General features: G+C 34.0%; 1 protein-coding gene across 1 annotated transcript; it reads right to left on the bottom strand.

Annotated features, from left to right (window-relative positions):
• Window positions 1-2,855: 2,855 nt before the first annotated feature.
• LOC117100911 (ATP-binding cassette sub-family C member 9-like) lies at window positions 2,856-20,691 on the bottom strand. The gene is made up of 22 exons (XM_033240754.1): window positions 20,620-20,691; window positions 19,686-19,961; window positions 18,983-19,129; window positions 18,080-18,158; window positions 17,693-17,798; window positions 17,182-17,280; window positions 16,681-16,846; window positions 16,364-16,501; window positions 15,394-15,607; window positions 12,660-12,880; window positions 12,144-12,313; window positions 11,539-11,608; window positions 10,423-10,580; window positions 10,104-10,196; window positions 9,416-9,518; window positions 8,645-8,758; window positions 8,119-8,230; window positions 7,497-7,627; window positions 6,675-6,753; window positions 5,611-5,823; window positions 4,843-5,039; window positions 2,856-4,127 (listed from the first exon to the last, which is right to left on the bottom strand). The coding sequence occupies exons 2-22, from the start codon at window positions 19,878-19,880 to the stop codon at window positions 3,990-3,992; spliced, it is 2,943 nt and encodes a 980-aa protein (XP_033096645.1). The 5' UTR covers window positions 19,881-19,961; window positions 20,620-20,691; the 3' UTR covers window positions 2,856-3,989.
• Window positions 20,692-21,164: the final 473 nt, after the last annotated feature.

Here is a 21,164-nt window from a genome sequence, read left to right as displayed (position 1 = left end):
CTCAAAAACCTTCCTAAAATAAAGGATGGTATCCGAGGTTAAGTAGACAGCAACGACAAAAGCGATACACTTTAAAAAGAAGAGGCAGTAATGAATCAAAGATTAGCAAAACAAAAAACATTTTTTTGTGTACTGTTTGCATTGCAGTGATACACATACAATTGTGAGGTTTATTGAAATAGATAGGCATTACAGTATCATAATTGTGAGGTTTATTGAAACAGATAGGCATTACAGTATATATTTTGAGATTATGGAAAAGTAAAATATTGTTCTATATATTTAGCACCTTTGGCCTTTAAAACACAATGTGTATCTTGCTCAGATTATCATTTTTTTTTTTTTGGAAATTGTGATATTTGAACCATATAACGTTTTATTATGAAATTTTATTACAGTACATACCGTATTGCCACAATAATAGAATAATAAACAAAATTTGAACACAGTATTGACTAAAACTGTTATAATAAGTCAACGTTGCTTTTAGTTTGATAGGCCTAGGCCGGTAGGCCTACTTAACTTTTTGTCATTGTTTTATTCATAGCTTTGAACAAGCAAAAATGGCAACCTACAAATGCAATAAGCACCTTGAAGATAGAGTTTATAACGAGCGAACCTTGTTTCACATTTGGGGGCGGGGTGTCATTTTTTTCATAAAAACTCTAAAAAGAAAGGGGGGGTCCTTCTGGGAAAATATTGATTCCTAGATGGCGGGAAAGGAGCTTTCCAGACTTCTGAGGTGTCTGGAAAAGTTCCTAAAAATACAAGGTTTTCCCCTCGGTTAAACCAAACTTTCTCACTCTCATTACAGTAAGCCTATTTGATGTGTGTATATATGTACATAAAAAAAAATTGAGTCACATACGTATTCTTCTTTTCATGAACTGATAAACCCCAAACAGGAAGGAGGGGCCGAGAATTGAAAATTTCGATACCTAGATGACAGGAAATTAGCTTTCCCGACTTCGGAGCTGTCTTTTTAATGACTTTAAATTCTAGAAATTTTAAGGTTTTCCACCTCTTGAAAACTGTCAGGTAAACTTTCTCATTCTTATTACAGTAAATACTAGTAGGCCTATCATGTGATATATAAAGTACATCGCATACATATTCTTCTTTCCATGAATCGTGAACCACAAAGACAAAATAGTATAGTTGAGCAGCAGAGAAGCGAAACCAATGCAGTTGTTATGACCAACTCCCTGATCAGTCTCGGCAGTATCAGCCCGAGTATCAGTATCTTAATTTAAAACTCAGTAGTCGGTAGTACTCCCGGACGCATGCCTCCTGGACGGACTGAACGAACGCGAATTTCGCCTCCAGCGAGGACAGGACCGGACAGGATTGAGTACCTGGCCAAAACCACGTGTGACCCCCCCCCCCCCCACTTTGATCACACTAGCTACGCCACTGGGTAAATTAAATTTGCCACCAAATCGTAACCAGCCTTCGCAATGCCCTCAATATGTCACCGTGGACGCACTGCCAAAAAACTATTTTTGGCAGCGAAGGGACGTTACCAATAAACGATCAACAAACTACCGGGTTTCTGGGTTAATTTGCAAGGTACTACATGGCTCAGCTATTTTTTTACTTAGGGGTTAATTGGTAAAAATCGCACACAAATCATACGTCGTCACAGACAACGCCGGGGACGGCAACTCGATTTCGAGATTACTTTTCCGAATAAAGTTATACTAAATAAATTCTAATAACAAACTATTGGGGGGGGGGGGATCTCTCTTTCATCTGAGTGGAACCTTTGGGGTTCAGTGGTTCTTTCGAAAAATGTTTTAAAAAAAATATGACCGCCACCTTTAATTCAAAATGCTCTTCTGGTGTGTTTGAGCTGCTTTCAAAAGAATTACAATTTTCGTGAATTAAAGCTGAATCGATTTGATAATGTGAAAATATTGAAAAACCGACAGTAGGCTATACCATGCAATATTGTTAGTAGATCAAATTTAGTAGTCTACAGACAGGATCATATCATAAACATCATCATCATCTTCTTCCTTTACTGCGCAGAACGTCTTTTGAGTGTAATTGCACATAAAAACTACAGTGCATGTCGTAGGCTTTAATAGTACTGTAAGGCCAAGGCACACATATCTATTAAACTACTTACTATAGTAATGATGGTAGAATCGATATAGTGATTTATGAAAGATTATGAAAATAGTGACAACAAAGTTATGTTTTGTGTTGGTCTAGTAGAGCAGAACTCCCTATTCTGTGGGGGGGGGGGGGGGGGGTCGTCCGATATCCCCGATCCCCCTGGTTACGGGCCAGACCTCCCTCGATTAAACGCCTCCCTCGAATGAACTCCCCTCAAAATCCTTTCTCAAAAATAAATTTAAATAAATACGGTATATCACTTTCTGTACATCAAAATTAAGTTCATTTGTTTTTCAATATTTCCATCATAAAGCTAGTTTCTCATTTTAAAAGGTATACCGTAAGCCTTTAAATCGGAATTTTCGTGTGGAAGACTTACTGGTATTCCTAGCATAGGTAACATAATCTTGTCTCTGTAAATACTATTTTCCATTTCGTTTCCACTTTGTTGTATGCATCACACTCGTTAAATTTCAGTATGTTGCTATTATAGTTTGGAATACTATAATATGGAATGATTAAGACACAATTTAGGGAATGGAATACACATTCTCTACACAATAGAGTAAAGAATGGTATATTATTATTAATTTATTTTATTGTTATTACTTTATTGTATTTTATTTTCTCAGTTGGCCAATATTATTTCTGTGTAAAGCGCATAGGGGCAATGTGCAATATGCGCTATATAAATATAACATTATTATTAAATGCTAAAAAAATGACACCCAATCTGCAGTTTAGAAATTCACTCTTTATTGACAATTAACGTATTGTAATAGAAAAAGATTGTATGAAAAAGAGGCCATCAAAATGTTCACAAGTCCAAATGACAAGCTCTGAAAATCAACTCCCAAAGTTTTCAACTGTCAAAACAACTCTCTTAACAGTGCTACATTATTGATGGCCTCCCCAAGCTCTAAAAATATACAGATTCTCATTCTAAACTTTAAATAAAGTAAATAAATTGTTCAAGTAAATTGTTGTTAAATATTATTAGTTTCACTGTAATTATTGCCCTCCATAGCTGCCCACAAAGCAATCAGAAAGGCTCACTAATTCAACTAATTAATCAGCATTGCCAAAAGCACACTGTGCTACCATGATGCCGATATTACCCCTATCATTGCTGAAGATAATACACAGAGTTCAAATCTTAAGGGATTCATTTTAACTTGGATGTACAGTAATTTATTTCTTGATTGTTATTGTTGCTTCATAAGTATTTTTGTTAAGTTTAGTGAATACTGTCCACAGCCCTCCCTAATAATAAGGACTATATAGTGATTTGTTTTACTATTATTATATATATTTGTTTATAATTGTATGTATTATTTTCATTATTATCAATATGGTAGAAATAAACAATATACTAATCACAATTTTCTATGTCTTCTTGTTTTACATTTTTTTTTCGTTTTTTCATCATTTTTTTTTCCTTCTGAGCTGTAAAATCTTCCAACCTTCCTTCCAGTAAACCACTTTTTCTGTAGTTCTATTGTTTTGGCATCTTCCATTCAAGGCTACAGTAACTCCTGTTTGCGTTTAACCTCAACCAATTTAATCTGTCCACACTATGTGGAAAAAAAAAAAACAATTTGCGACTTGCCTATATATGGGTATAGCACTGTCATACCACTTGGGCAAATGGCATGCGTTTTTCCCACATTAGTGAGCTTTTCAGTAGTTGCTTCATGATCATTTTGGAACTTTAAGCTGGGCATTCACGGTCGTCGACCGACGTGATTTTATGGAAAACGCGCATGTAACGGATCGTTTTGAATGATGATCCATTCAGAGTGCCACCGACAACATCAGACAGTGTTGCATCGTCTTAAATAGGGTTCATCTTGATCCGGTAGAGGCAATTACATGTTAGCCTTTACCAATGATGAGAAAATACTGTCCTCTTTAGCTAGGAGCACATCTGGCGAGTCAAACTCCATTATCCTTCCTTCACTCAATACGAGGATACGATCCGAGTTCAAGATAGTTGAAACACGGTGCTGTTGAGAGAAAAAAAGACAAATTGAGTTTTTTTTAGCTTTTCCTCATTGGCATAAGGACTTACTTTGAAATTATGAAGTAAACAAAAATCATGGAAACCAACTCGATGTCAGCGAAACTCGAATGTGGACTGCAATGGTAAGGTCGAAGGTGATGCGGAAGGATCCAACTGTTGCGCCAAACAACCCGACCCAAGGTCAGTGCATTTTTAGTTAATCTACCTCATGTAATTTCACAGGTTGAGGAAGAAAATGTTTTATGAATTTTCACAGTAGAATTTTTTTCTGGTTAACATAGCTGTGCTAGTTTGAAACGCTTTAGAAAACGCAAATCACGTTACCATAAAAGTTTAATGTGGACTGGTAATGGCGAGGGTGATGCGGAATTAATTATTATTTAAAATTTGTAGAATGATGTCATATCTGAATATGCACATCTTTGATATATCGTCTTTGCTTGGACAAAGGTTGAAGAAGATCCAAGTGTGGAGTTGACCAAAGTGACGGACAGAAAAACACTGTGCAAATACATACTGTAGGAAAAGGGGATAAAGAAGAAAAAAACAAAAACAATAGCTTTTTCCGCTGGCAGGAATAACTGTTTGTAATTTTTCAGGCAATAAACATACAATGAAAGAAAAGTAATTAAGTGTTTAATACAGTAAATGTTTATAATTAATTCATGAATTCCTTGGTAACATAAATTTGGACTTACAGCAATTGTTAGAACTGTTCTATTCTTAAACGCTGTAGCAACTACATCCTGGAGGATGCCATCGGTCTTCATGTCAATAGAAGCTGTTGCCTCATCCATAATAAGAATTTTGGTCTTGCGGAGAAACGCCCTCGCGAGGCAGAAAAGCTGACGCTGACCAACACTGAAATTCTCTCCGCCTTCAGTCACCATAGCATCTACGATACAGCAAACATGATAAATGTACAGTTTAAAATGAGCAAGTTTTTATCAAATCTTGTGAAAGTCATGTAATATTTTTTATGAAAGCAATATTCACATAGCACCTAATGATTTAGAGAAAACAAAAAACAAAAAAATGCATTCAAATAAAAAAAAAATGTTAAACACATCCACCTTACCTAACTTATTTCTGTTAAATTGTTCATTTGTTCTTATTGCCTTTGTAAATTATGTATTCTACAAATAATGTTTGCCCTACCTGACGTGCTATCGTACTGAATGCAAGTGATTCGGGTGGGAATCGAACCCACGACCTCCAGATAACTAGCCTGGTGTCTTAACCACTCAACCACCGAGTTTGCCCTTGGTGGCTAGTGATGAATCCGATACCCATGTAGCAGTGGGTACTGCAAGGCTATTCTGATTGCGTTTTTTTGTCAGGAGAAATAATACGAATGATTGTTGCCCTACCTCAGTAGTATTATTTCTCCTGATGAAAAAATGCCATCAAAATAAATTATGCATTATTATAAAATGAATAATACAAATTAAAAAAAAAACCCTTACCTAGCCCCTTTTCAAGGTCTGATACAACATCTTTAATCTGAGCGATTTCTATTGCTTCCCACAATTCGTCATCGGAGCTATCACCCATAGGGTCAAGGTTGAATCGTATGGTACCGGTAAATAGGACTGGGTCTTGAGGTATAATTGCTATCCTCCTGCGAAGTTCAGTCAATGGCAAACTGCCTATGTTGATACCATCAATATCGATGGAACCTGTAGCAACAGACCAAAACATGAATAAAAATATTAAATATCAAGGAACATGATATTCCATAGAGGCAAATGTTTTGCCTATTTTAACCTTTATTTTGGCCTAAATACTGTACACATTGGCGTAACAAAGAGTCCCAACGCCCTGGCTAAGGCTTCATCGGGACCTACTACCCTGGAGGCTGGGTCTGGGTCAGCACTAGTAAGTACAGGAAAAGCCCTGCCCACTTCAGTGTTTTTACCGCTTAAGGTGTGTTTTAACCACATTCTACTCTTTATAAGGCGAATCTAGGCCTATTTGGGGCAAAAAAAAAAGCGCCGATGAATGTCTAGGGGCAGATTTTAGGTCTTTGGCTCCTCGTTCTAGCTAGTGAGATTTCATGGCTGTTACACCACTGCTAATTCATTAAGTACTCAAAATTCTTCAACAAAGTACATGAACAAATAAAAAAATTTCATAATCATAACAAGTCATTTAAGTAATTTTTTAGGTATTTTATGTATCAGATTTTATATCTTCAAGTGGCTTCAAAAAGTCAATTTGAAAGTAGATAAACACGTTACATTGAGCACTATGTCAGGAGGGGAACACGACTAGCCAAAATTCTTCAACAAAAGTTTTTTAGTTAAATAGTGCCCTTAAAACTACTGTCATTAATATTAGTTATAAAGGAGACACTTTTTGGACCAATGAATGTCTCTTTAGGGGTGTCCTCTGGAAAAGAGTTGGTCGTAGTGTGAAAAAGATACATTTCCCACACTTCACGGCCAATAATGGAGGGCACTATTATTATTATTATTATCATTCTTATTATTATTTTTATTTACTGCAAGATAAAGAAGCATAAACAAACCTTTAAAAGTGTCAATGACTCTGAAGAGAGCTAATGTGAGTGACGATTTGCCACTACCAGTCCTACCACAAATTCCAATCTTTAAAAAAAAAAGAAGAAAACAAATAAAATAAAAAAATTATTGTAAGATGCTAAAAATTAATCAATAAAAAATATACTGTATAAAAGTGAAGAAAATAACACAGTTCTCAAAACACCATGCCATATTGAAATGGATTTTGATTTTTATTTAAATTATTTTCTTATTTGAACCATGTTTATAGTAGGTAATTCTTAAACATGACAATAGAATTATTCCAAACAAACATGACAATAGAATTATTCCATGCCAACTCAATTTCAGAAAATTTTGGTTGGGTACTCTCTCTCACTCTCTCAGATCAACATGTCGAATGAATACACCCAAAATTTGGCTTGCCAATTCCAATGTATTTCCCAAGAGCTATTTTTTTAGCTCCAGACAATCATTGTTGGGCTATAGTCAGGAGGGGCAGATCCATGGGTAAGGGCAATGTGGGATAGGGCCCCTAAAAAAAGAGAGCAGAAAAGAAACGAAAGGGGAAACAGGAGCAGAAACTTCATAACAAGCTAACTTTCAAATGAAATTCCATTTACCTGTGATGGTGTTCAAGAATTTCTAAACAAATATCTTAAACACTAACACCCACCCTCCTCCCACCTTCAGCTCAGTGCTTAGTACTTGGCATGTCCCCTGCCAAGATTTTTTACTCGATTCGCTCCTGATAGTGTACAGATAAATCTTGGTGCAGGAAGTATTCTTTTTATAAAGATAATTTTTATGGTCAAAGGCCTGTGACTAACCTTTTCTGCAGACTTGAAGCTGACTGTGATGTCTTGCAGTACTGCATCAAGTTCCTGAGCATAGCGCACTGAGATTCCCTTTATCTGGATCTCACCCTTATCAGGCCAATCCAACGGTGCGTACATTGAACCTGTATTAGAAAAAAAAAATACACTAGGTCAAGGTATTTGTATAGTTTTCATTTATTATATTTTTATCCAACAGCAAGTTCCTAGATGGAAGTGATGCTAAACAAAGTCTAATACGGCAGAACCTTGAACAGAAGGTCCATGGCCTTAATTTCATTCCAAATCATTCACCTGCTACCAGGTACCCATTTATACTCCTGGGTGAAGAGAGACAAATGCAGATAAAGTGTCTTGGTCATGTTCAAGATGTGATGTCATCATGACCATATTTAGGCACGTCGTATGTTTTGGCAAACAAAAATTTGAGTCTAGGCAGAGCAAAAGGCAAACATTATATTCATTACCATGTAAAATTAAGATACATATTTTATGCAAAATCAGTTCTAAAAAAATGAATGAAAATTTACTGAAGAGGAAATGAACATCATAAATATTTAGTATAAAAGAATTTAGATTTTCCTCAATTAATAAAGTTGAAATCTACAATAAATACCTTCATAAGTTTCTGTCTTTAAGTTACTATAGTAATTGATACGCTCCACTGCATTCATATTCATTTCCATTTCGGCTGACATTCGTATAACCCAATTTAACTGTGAGGCCATCTGTAAGAAAATTCCATACCATATTGTCACAAATATTTTTTTATTGTCATTAGTTGTTTTTGTGCACTTAAACCATCATATTTTGCGCGATATAAATCCATAACCTTTTAACATTTAACGCAATGGATTCCAATATTAGGGAGTATTCGATTTGCGCAATGACACGAGCATCCTAAGTTGTCTGCACAACGTAGATTAGGTTAAATTGCGCCCTAGAACCCATGTGAAGAGGAGAACTTAACGTTCTCGCATGCGCAGATGACTTTAAGTGACGTTGTTACGTTCTACAGTACGTCCTACCATCAATGTAATTGAAAGAGCCCTACTGTAATGAACTGTTATGCCACACTGCATACTATAACAACCTAATGTGTGCACCAAACAGGCTGTTTATAGTAGAAGCATGATACTTACTGACAATGCGTATGTAATGGCTAGGCCTACAAGACTAGGTTTCAGGTTTCCAAAATAGGCTGGGATCATTGTGGACAGACCAGCTATAAGAACTATTAAAGCACCTATTACATCCTGCAAAATAAATTATTCTTGTTTGAATTCTGTTTAGATTGTTGTTTAAGAAAATTACTGGAATATTAAAAAAAATATAAATTTTGGAAAAATGAAGCATGAATGAAACTTCTAAAGATAGTAAGACTGAAAATATAGTAACAAGATTTTGGTACCATATTACTAACACATTTTCTAAAACCATTCAACAATCAATTGATTTACACCATCTACAGAATCCCTAAATATTTCAGTTAGCAACACTTTCTATCATCATGTGATTATTAACATATATTCATCTATAAATAATCAATCAAACAATACTTTTTAAATTAAAAAATGTATCAACATAATTTTAATCTATAAATCACTCAACTCAATTCATAAGAGCAACTAGCTCAAAAATACCAAAGATATATAAAGGTCATAGTTCATTTTATTTAAATAATAAATTAAGCCAGGCACTCCCTGCAGAGTATGATGGTTGAAGGATGGACATACGACAAATCTAACTTCACTCCCTGTGAGTGCAGGGTGATGTAACACCGTTTGCTGGTGGCAGTCCAAATGGATCGCCATTAAAAACAATCCATTGAGCATGCATCGGGGCACCGCCAATCGCTGGCAGCAGTGAGAGCCTAGCTTTAGCAATGATAAGCAGTAGTGGTGGTTACTTACTAATCTGATACCAAGCCATCGATTAGCTGTTTGTAGATAGATGTAGGCAGTATTATTTCTATCTATCTTCTTCAAAATACTACGTCTAAAGCGATTCTCTTGACTTGAAATTAAATAGAAATCAAATTATTGTGTAAATGTCAAGATATTAAAAAATGGAATTCAACATTTATGATGAATCACCAATAAATTAATAAATAAATAAACAATAATAAATGATATAGATCTTTGTTTACAGACCTACAATGAGGTTGGCAGAGACAATATAATAATTTTTGTAGTAAAAATCTGTACATTGGTAACAAAAAATTAATCCTTTTAACTGGAAGTTTTATCACATTACAATAGGGCCTAAACATGAAATGTCGCAGAATGCAATATATGAGTTGAGAAAAATCTGTTTAAAAAATACTTTGAATTTACAGTTTGTTTGAAGATGTTCAAATTTGGTGGTGCTTGAAATTTTTTGTTTTTTTTCATAGACACTGGTACATGGAATATGAATAAAAATACTGTGCACCACTCTTTCTCCTTTCTATTCTTCTCCCCCTTCCTTTTTAGGGTGGGGCATTAAACTTTCATGTGCCCTTCACCCTGTGTCCATCCTTGCAAAAGCTCCTAACCCAAAAGATCTGACATATATGCAAAATATTTAAGGTTAGATACTAACATAAGTAAAGTTTCTTACCAGTAGGCACGAATAGTTGAAAGACCGCCAAGCGATTCTGAAAAATGAGCGTAAACAGGAGATTTGCTGATGCTGTCCAGACGTTGTAACTCTCTAGAAACAGAAAAAAAGAATTCAGATACACAACTCTAGAAACATCATCAAATTTAAATTATATATTTAAAAGCGTACATCCATAAAGGACGCGACTCCATAAAGAATACAATGCACCGAGGCATGTGCCACAACCATTATTAATTACGATCTGCTCAGATTTGCTCATCTTTGTTAGTTTCTGTTTCCTATTGTTTACATACAAAAGAATCCGTTGGAAGCTTACCTGGAAGTTGTGATGAAAAACTTCATAAGGATGAGGTAGAGGATAAAGATGGGGATAATAGCAACAATGAAATACCACGAAACAATAGCGTTTACAACGATTGCTGAGAGGCATGCAAATGAGAACCTCAAAAATGATCCTACTGTCTGTCCAAGTTTCTATACAAATAAAAAGTGTAAGTAATTAGGCTAAACAAGGAACAGCATTGTTTTTAAATTTGTAGAAAAATCTGGAATATTTTATACTTCAGTAAAATAAGGCTGAAAAATTACAGACATTCCAACCCCTAGTCCTCAAAATTCGGGAGACAGGTAGTGATCTTGTAAAGAAAGACCCCCACCCCAAAAACTTGTGCTACCTACTGTATGTACACTGAAACCTGGGGCGGATTCAGAATTTTTGAAACAATGAGGGGCACCAAATTCAGAGAGGCACAAATGTAAAATAATTATACAGATAAATAAGTATCCAATAATGGTATGATTCATGCAATCTCCTTACATCTGCCCCAGGAAACAAGTTACTAAATAACTTAACATTTTTTGTTTTGGAGGGTTTTTAATGACAAAATCAGAGAGAGAGTCCAGAACAAACCAAGAGCGTTGGAACATCTACAATTAAAAAGTGTGTCATATTCTTGCACCCACTGCTACAGAATATGTTCTCAATTCACAAAATAAAGTTTTTATACTCAAATACTTGTCTTTCCATGTTGGAGATATACTACATTAAAGTCTGATAAAACACTATGTAACAAACTTTTACCCATATATGGTCATGAGGATGTCATATCACATCCAAATATGGACATGAATATATCATAGCACATCCAAATATGGCATGATGATGTCATAAATGCATCGAAATATGGGCATGATGTCATATTACATCCAGATATGGGCATAATGATGTCATTACATCCAAATGGGGCATGATATCATATCTTATCCAAATATGGGCATGATTATCATGATGTCATAACACATCCAAATATGATGATGTCATTACATACAAATATGGGCATGACAATATCATCATACCCATATATAAGAAAATTAAGGGGATTTGTCACTTTAAATTGTACAGCATTACAGACTTTAGTATTTTAGTTCATACCATATCTGTGGTTTGTATGTCTGATGAGAAACGATTCAAAATACGACCAACAGGTGTTGTATCAAAGAACCTGAAATTTGAGTCAATATATAGGTTAAAGGTTAAATTTACACATTCATAATACATTGGATAAAACTTGATGATTCCAATTTTAACAAATATTAATCAAGAAATGATTGAAGATTATAATAAACTAAGTCATTTTAGTGTGAATGCATGTGGACTATTCGAGAATTCAATCCAAAGTCAGTAATTTTCAATTTTATGCTGCCTAAGCTTTATTGTCCAATCAATCTGTGACAAAATTATAAACCAGAACTAATTGCAACAGAAATTATTTTGCGGAATTTGTTCCCAAAATATACACATAATAACATACTAAAAGTCCAATCTGGGGAACACTGTTAATTTTAAAGATATTTAATGAGTGTCACATCGCACAATTACTGGTTGAAGCATATAAAAGCCTGTTGTTGCCAGGTTGTTGATAGCGAAAAATGGTTAATAAATAAGATAGACGCCCGCACACGGGGAACACATCGGTTAGTCGTGTCAAAGGGATCTGTTTTTGAGTATCTCCTCATTAATACTGTACTATAACTCACCTCATTGGTGAATGCATAACCCTGTACAGCATTCCACCATGCAATCTTTTAGAAGCTAGCAAAGCGGTAAACATTGCTAGGGAAGAGGCAAATACAGAAAGAACCACACTAGTCACCGATAGCCCAGCATATCCACTTAAGTACTTGCTTAAAATGTCATCTAGCTGGGTCTACAAACATTAAATAGAAAACCATTAACTGATACGTTACCAAAACAAATGTGTATAAACTCATTTCAAACAGATGTATACTACTCGCTTATATATCAAAATATTTAGTCGAATGCGAAGTAACAATTTTAATTCAAGTCATTATTTTTGTGCATAAATGTATTTGTATAAACCAGAGAATAAACATAATTAGGAACGATGGCGAGTCTTGTACTTGTACTATTTTTTGAATTTTGATGGCACATTCATATAATCTTTTCAACAGTTAGGGTCACCCATAAGAAATAATGCAAAAAAAATTAAAAATTAAATTAAAAAAATAAAAACTAAAAGTGTTTGGACTTACATCTGTTGCATTTTCTAAGTCAGCACCAGCTTCGGTCCAGGCAGACAGCCAAAAGTTTGTGCCAACATTTGCCGCGTTGTATAATGCAGAAAGAGAAATAACAAGGGCGCACAGACTAAGACGCACGGCCAGCATGTAGTACCAATAGATTTGCTTGGATACCGACCCTCTGACCCGCTCTTCTTTCTGAATCAGCTTCCCATCTTTAGACTTATCTTTACCTGAGAGAGGATGGAAATGTATATGTTTAACCAGCAAATAATAGAACTTAGGCCTATGTGTTGAAAATGTGATGTCCAATAATGTCAGTAAAAAAATGTGAACTGAATTATCTGTCTAGATGCTAATAACAAAAAGAGAACAAATTAAACAGCAAAAAAAAAAAAAAACCATAAAATTTAATCATACATGCCCCCAAAATCAAAGAAGATAACATATAAAATAAGAATCCTACATAAAAACCCCAACAAAAAACATAAAAACAAGAAACAAAATCAAACTACAAAACTAATATTTGACAAAAATAAACAAAAACCAAATCAAAAACTGTGAACAAAAACCAGTAACAAAAACAAAACAAACAATATAAAAACTAAGTAGCATAATAACCAAAAAAAGAAAACCTAGTAAACAAAAACCATAAATAACTACAGTATTTAAACAATTGCAACACAACAACCAAAAAGCAAAAAATCACCATAAATAAAAATAGTAAACTAAGCCAAAACAACAAAAACCATAAACAGTATTCAACAACATTTTATATCACTCATATCCTTCAGGATAAAAGAAAACACGGAAAGGGTTAGCCGAAAACATTATTAATTTACTAGACCATAAAAACATTCTTAAAAATTATTAAAGAATAAAAAAGAACCAAGGAGCTGCAACCAGCATCATTGCTCCATGTAGTAGAACCATGAAGACTCTAGACTGCAGGCTCCCTGGCAGGCCCACTAGTATCAATTAGTGTTTGGCCCACACATTATACCTGTATGTGTTGAACACTTCATCACATTGACTAGCTGCAGTGTGTGTTATACATATCAATAACAATAATGGTGGACTCTTTTTATTAGACAAACTATAAGGACCTCTATGCCACAGGCGGGCAAAGTGCAGTCCACGGGCCACATGCGGCTGATGGGAATTTTGTTGCATGCAGCCCCAAAAAAATTCTTTAAAACTCTGTCTACCTGCCCTCTTTGGCTATAAAACCCCTTGTTTTTACAGCCACATGCCACCAATCTGTAAATGTGGCAAAGACAAGCCAAACCAGTCACTCGTCGCAAATCGTGTTTCAGAGAAAATGGCCAAAACATGCTGGAATGTCAAATTTTTAAGAATCTATTTTATTGCACTAAACTAAACTTTACATATCTATACATCATTCTATGCTGTTATTTTCCCCATTTTCAATGTTAAAACCACACTTTTTAAGGATTTGATGATAGTTTCTGCATGAGAAATGCCTGAAATCATAAACTTTGCAGGCTGATTTCTCATATATTGTTCTTTAAACAGCTGTATGTTTAAACGCTTGTAACTTCATAAGGAAATGTCCGATTTGAATGGTTTTTTTTACCATTTTATAGCTATTATTTTACTTTCCAACACTGTATTAATAACTCAAAATAGATTTTTGCGACGAGTGACTGGTTTGGCTTGTCTTTGCCACAAATAGTAACATTAAAACTGAGTGGCATATAAGCAGTACCTAAAGGTTTCTGCAAGCACATTAGAAACGTCAATCAAAAAATTCACTTCAGCCCTCCAACCAATTTTCTATGCCCATCCCTGCTTTTGATGCTCATGTCATGCACAATGGGTAACCTATACCCTGATTATAGAAAATCAATCCATTTCATACTGATCTTACCAAGCACCATTTATAATTCTAAATCCTTACCAATGCAAGAATTGCTGTCCGGTTTTGGTATCTTAGATACCAAGCCAGTAACTGAAAAATTTAATAGTTTTTTTTTGTTTTTTTTTTAACTACACTGTATCTAATAATCTCCTTCAAACAACAGATATAACTGTTATTTTCCAGTATTTTGCATTTTAATACAATTGATCATTGAAGAGGAGGAATTGCTGAGTGTGAAGAATAACCTGGATTGGAACCTGGGACTTTTGTTGAAAACTCAAATCCAATTGGAAACGACTGATTTTTTTACCTCTTGCACTTATTGAAACAATACTAGTTCTTGTTGCATTGTAAATAACAGATCAATATGGTTATTGAAAATTTTGTATACATGAGCTCATCAATTTATACGTAATTACGTGATTCATTTTAAGTGCTGTTTTTATGGTTCTCTTTTTCTTGTAATTTGTCCATTGTGTAAGTTTTGTATATCAATTTATATATTAGTATGTTATAGGCATTTTATGTAGAACAGTTTTTGCTGTAATTCATAATTTTTTTGATACTTCTTTGTCTATGTTTTATGAATAAACCAGAAATAAATGAATGAATAATAATAACGTTTTTAGATTGATTAATAGATCTTTTTTAGATCTACTGCCTCTACTGCCCTCATGAGGCTGATTGATTTACAGTTGGTTGATTATTAGATCATTTTTAGTTCTCCCGATTCTATTATACTGCCCTCATTGGAGCTATCAAGATTAAGAGAACTTGTTTCATAAGTAAATCATGGTACAATATCAACCGTCTTGCAGTAATGCTAGTATTATATGACCTAGTTGAGACTGCCATTCACAATACCTGATTCTCCTTCCTCTTCCACTGAAACCTGCTTTGACAACTGTCGTTTAAGTTTTCTTCGTTCTTCTGCTGTAGCATCATCTTCTGATTCATCCTCGGTCTCCGAAATTTTTTTGACGGTAGTCTGCCAGCTACTGTAGAGTTCAGGGTTCACCTGTGATATTTCGTCCATGGTTCCTTGATGCTCAATCATTCCGTTTTTCATTACTAAAATCTGAAATTTTATAATTAAAAATTCATATGAAATTGCAGGCAAAAAATAGTTACAGTTGAAGCAACAAAAGATTTCCCTTAAATTTTTAATAATCATCAAAAGAAATGTATTTATTTCATCTATTTCTTTACCATTATTAAATAACCCAAACACTTTTGTGATCAACATGGCTTTTATTGTGCTTAGACTTGACCAATACAAGCCAACAACTATGAGGTGTGTGGTGGCGCTGCTCATGGAATTTTTTAAAAGAGGCACATTCTCCTCATTTCTTTAAAAATGCCAGATGAGAAACATAGTTTTTTCCTAAAATGGCCATTTCAAACTGTATGGTTATTTAACAACCAGGCATCATAAACAGATGTTTTATTTAATAGAATTTGACCACATGTTGATTTGGTTTTTTTTTTGTTAACATTCCCTTACCATTCAGAAGCAGATGGGATTTTAAAACATATGGTTTTCTTTTTGTTATTCGATTTCTTTTCACCAATTAACTACAAGCAACACATGTTGTACTTTTGTTGATGCAATACAATATTTATATATAACAATAAAGTCACAGTATAAATTAATAATAGCTGGTTATTGAAATTTATAATAATTTTTCTTTATATGTCCTATAATTCTAATTGGAAATCAGAAATTTAGGCTGTGGCCTTGGGGACCTTCAGTACAGCACCATAACTACAACATATAATGGACGCATACAGATACAAACATTTATACTGCAAAACGTTTTTTGTGAAAACATACGAGATCAGCGTGTTCCAAGTACTGGACTTGATGCGTGACCAGTATAACTGTGCGTTCTTTTTCCAAAAGTAATTCCAGAATACCCTTCTCGAACAGTTGCTTCCCTACGTGCACATCGAGAGCAGATAATGGATCATCCTGAAGAGAATAATAACGATGATAATCAATTGGGTGTAAACATACACCCAAACACGTGCATTTGTCAGACAAAATGTGTGTCTGTAAGATACACATGTATTTGTTGGCCCTGTTCTAATTGGTCTTGTTTAGTTTAATTGACACTAGGGAATGGACCATTGCATGGCCTGAAATCTTACCAAAATCACAATATCTCCGGAGCTGTAAATTGTTCGAGCGACACTGACCCTCTGCTTCTGACCTCCGCTGAGGTTGATTCCCTTCTCACCGATCTCCGTCTGGTCACCGGCTGGCAGGATATCAATGTCTGGCTGGAGGGCACAAGACTCAATAACCTGTGAATATCTAGATAAAAAAAAAGAAAGCCAAGCTTGAATGATAAAAAAACTGTATTGGACAGTCAGTGAAGTTTTAAAGAGCATTTCTTTTTATGTTTCTCTAAAATAATCTCTATAGGTCAAAGTTATAAGTACATACCAAATACAGAATTTAATTCTGATTCTCTAGCAAGATTCTGAATTTGGAAATTAAAACAAACTCCTCAACAAAACCTAAGTAATTTGGCAGACAGACTATACTGACTATCATATAAATGAAATACATTATTTTTTTTATGATTGGTGCAAATAAAAAAACAATTAATCCATCAAAGGTGGTGTTGAGATTTCAATTATACTCACTTATTATTATCAAGCTTTTCACCAAAAAGAACATTATCTTTCAAAGTTGCATTCAATAACCAGGCCTTCTGTGCTCCGTATGCCACACCACTCTTTTCACTGTAAATGCAAGAACATAGATATCTTAATCAAAAATTCACTATTAGGGAAAGCAAACTCGTGAATGATACTTCCGTAAGTCGTGAATGATACTTCCGTAAGGTTGGGGGGGGGGGTGGTAGGGTAGAGAAAAATGGTTTGGCAGATTTCAAGAGACCAGGGTACATTGTTGATCATAATCGATGGCTTTCAATCAACTCAGGCTACCACTGATGGTTGAAACAGCATAGGACTAACACCATAGGAAAAGTGTTCAAAACAAAGCACAAATTCACAGTCGTCCCTAGCTCAACGAAAACTGCACCATGCTTTAGTTTTAATGTGTCTTTAATACTTATTATTGATAATTGTTTAATTGATTGATTAATTGATTGATTGATTGATTGATTGATTGATTGATAAATACACTAACCTGTTAAACTGAACATCACCGGAGACAGTGCTCATTTCACCCAAAATGGCGGACAGTAGAGATGACTTTCCTGATCCCACTTGACCCACAATCATGGTAAGTTTACCTGAGGAATAAGTTAAAAAAATACAAATTTTTTTTTAAATTTTTTCCATGTAGCCATTATATAAACTCCAGCACAAATTCTATACACTGATGTTAATTGTTGGAATACTACAACCACAGCAAATGAAATATTCCTCTTCTTTCCCAAAAATGAAAATAGTTTAAAGAATCAAGTCAACAAACAAAATTCATGGGTAGTGGTAAAATCATTAAGGCCCACACCGCAATTAGACTTGTCTTTAATAGTTTGTTGATTGAATGATTGATTGATTGAACTCCTACCTGCTGGCACCTCAATGTTAATATTAGACAAAGTTGGTTGAGCTGACTCCATGTCCCAAACAAAGTTTCCATCTGTTATCTGCAGAAAAATGACAAGCTAAATTACATTATTTTCTTGACAAAATTTAAATTTTGAAGTTTAGTGGTTGCTCCAAGTACAATATGGACGTTCATGGTGGGCAGGGCCACCCAGCCTTGTAGTTTTCCACCTAGTCTAAATGTAATTTCATGGCCCCCCCCCCACTTGCCCGTCCTTAAAAACCACTTTTATTAATTAAAGTTGACCAATGTTAGTAACCACGCACCATTAAAATGTCTATTACCACGTTTAGTTTTCCAATGCTACAATCCTGGTCCTAAGTTAAATGTTCCAAGATGTGTATACACATACAGTATTTTAATTCATATTGCTATTAAAGAATTCAATAATAAGAAAGATAAAGAAAGAGTAACAGTGGGAAAACCCACAATTAATCTACAAATTGCTCAAGTAAATGAATCAAACACGTTATCAACATTTTAATATTAAAAATAATTACTTGAATTGATTACCAGCTCATTTTGAAAAACTCGAGAGCAGTTAATAAGATAGATTGTTGAATATTTGAAAACTTGGGGAAAAGGGGCGGAACTACCTTCTATCTGTATCTCATTAACCACTCCCAAGTTTTTTGTCAAATATGCTTTTGGTGTCTTTAGAAAAATCAGTTGTAGTTTAAAGGTAATAGCATATTTAATACACAAAATGAGCTATTCAACTATTGAATTTGTTACTTTCTTTCAATAGATTACAACAGTGAAGCTATAATTAGATACTTTTTATGTCTGTTTTTAACAGTATCAATTCCCATTCCGCTATGTTAGAATTTGAAGTAATTCAAGCAAAGGCAATAACTGCCATACCTTGACTGCAATGCCATCTGGTAGATTGTGTTTCATTGCTGGTCCGTTTGAACTGCCAAATGTCCCATAAGAATTTGCACCACTATTCTGATGGGACACCAAGTTGCTCTTAGGGTTTGAAAGTTGGCGGTAGCCAACAGAAGGAAGCTGAAAACGAAATATTTTAAAATGATATAAAAAATTGTCTACACTTCCAAAAAACGGGATATTTAAGGAATAAAATTATAAAGAATGTTTTATTAAAATAATAATAAAAGACATTTATAGAATGCTATACCATATTGACCATATACCGTAGTACATTCTTTATCTTTTTCTGAGATAAATAATTTTCTATTAAACTTTGTCCAGACTCCTAAATATTATTTGACAAAGACATGGGACATGCCTAAATATATTATATTTTTGTATTTGATTTGGGTTTTTTATATTTTTGTATTTGAATGGGGTTTAATCTATTTTTGTATTTGACTAGGGTTTGCATTTTTTTTTAAATTGATGTTTAGTACTTAGGCCTCTGATAAATGTAGAATATCTTTTTCAAATTAATAGATACCACAGTAGATAATTGTAAATGAAAATTACTATAAAATTTATGGTTTAGTGTTACAGTAATGGTGGGCTAAAACCCTAGGTGGTGTCAGCGAAAATAAATGTGAAAGTAATTTTTTCATTATAAACATTAGGTAGTAGTATTACATACTTTTCCGTCTGCTTGGTCATCTATACCGCCGTCAGCCTCAACTTCTTCACTGATATCAGAATCTTGGCGTAACCTACCATCATCGCGCTCCTCGACTTCCTGTGCCATATAGAATTCTTGTAATCGCTTGGTACTGACGTATGCATTGACAATGAACGCAATGGTCATTGGCAGAACAAATAGCGGTATTATCATTTGGTTGATGAGGGAGAGGGATGCAAAGGCAATGTCAGGGGTCAGGGCCTTACCCTCAATGACCGAGTACAATCCGAAACACTAGAACAAAAAATTGTTTGATAATAACATGTATTTGTCACTAGTGAGTTAATTCAATACTGTATATACAAATGCAGCAATGCATTTAACAAAAATAATCAATTTATACCACGACATGTTTCGACGGCTCAAAAATCAAGTGCAATCACAACTACTGAACACTAAGCTTATATAGAGCAAAGGGATAATGATAAGATAAGGTAAGTTAATTCAGGTAATATTTCATAAAATATACTCAAGTTATAAGCTAAATATATATTGTGAAATCATGACCATGTTATTATATGAATAAATGAATGAATGAATGAATGAATCATGTACTGTATATGAATGATGGAATAAATAAACAAGTGAATGAATGATTGCATAAATAAATGGAATGAAAGAATGAATGAATGAATTGATGAATGAAAGATTTAATAAATAAATAAATGAATGAATAAATAAACAAGTTAATAATTAAATTATTGAATAAATATATAAATGGATGAATGATTAATTGAATAAAAAAATGAATGATTAAATGCATGAATGAAATAAAATAAATTTAATAAAAAGGAATGGTAGTACAAACGAACAAACGAATCAATGACTGTACAAATGAATGAATGACCAAACGAATGAGTGACCTAACAAATTACCTACGTATAGTACTTACACAGAGAGTTACCAGGAGTGGAGTTGCAACTGTTGTGCTAGCTTAAAAAATAAAAACAGAATTGAAAACCAAATTAGAAGAGATGTGTGTGTATTTTCATCCATACAGTACAGGGTTAGCTGTAGAAAAATAAGGGTTGGTGGGTGATAACACTGGTAAACTCTAAATAATAAGAGTGGATTTAAAGGAAGGGGACGCGTTTGTGAGCTTGTCATATAACAATAGTAAACGTGTTTGACCCGTTTCTGTCGTTGGGGATAATTTGTAGATCGCGCCTAACAAAGGCGATAAATATTTTTAAAATAAAAATTTTTTTAATTACTCAGAAAAGTAAACGCTAATGAATTATTAAAAATATCCACTTCTGGACAAGCATCAACAAAACCATTTTTCCAAATATTAACTTCGGAAAAGAAAACACTAATATTACAAATTCTGTGATTAGAAACTTCAAATCTAAAGAAAGAAATTAAATAACAGTTGAAATCATTATTTATACATAAAAAGAAGTATTTTAAATATATATATATGTATATATATATATA

This window comes from Anneissia japonica, unplaced genomic scaffold (assembly GCF_011630105.1).
Source record: "Anneissia japonica isolate Jap-2015-1 unplaced genomic scaffold, ASM1163010v1 scaffold287858_len863314_cov180, whole genome shotgun sequence".
In the NCBI taxonomy this organism is placed as follows: Eukaryota; Metazoa; Echinodermata; class Crinoidea; order Comatulida; family Comatulidae; genus Anneissia; species Anneissia japonica.
The sequence above is the reverse complement of the archived record's forward strand: the minus strand, read 5'-3'. Positions and strand labels throughout refer to the sequence as shown.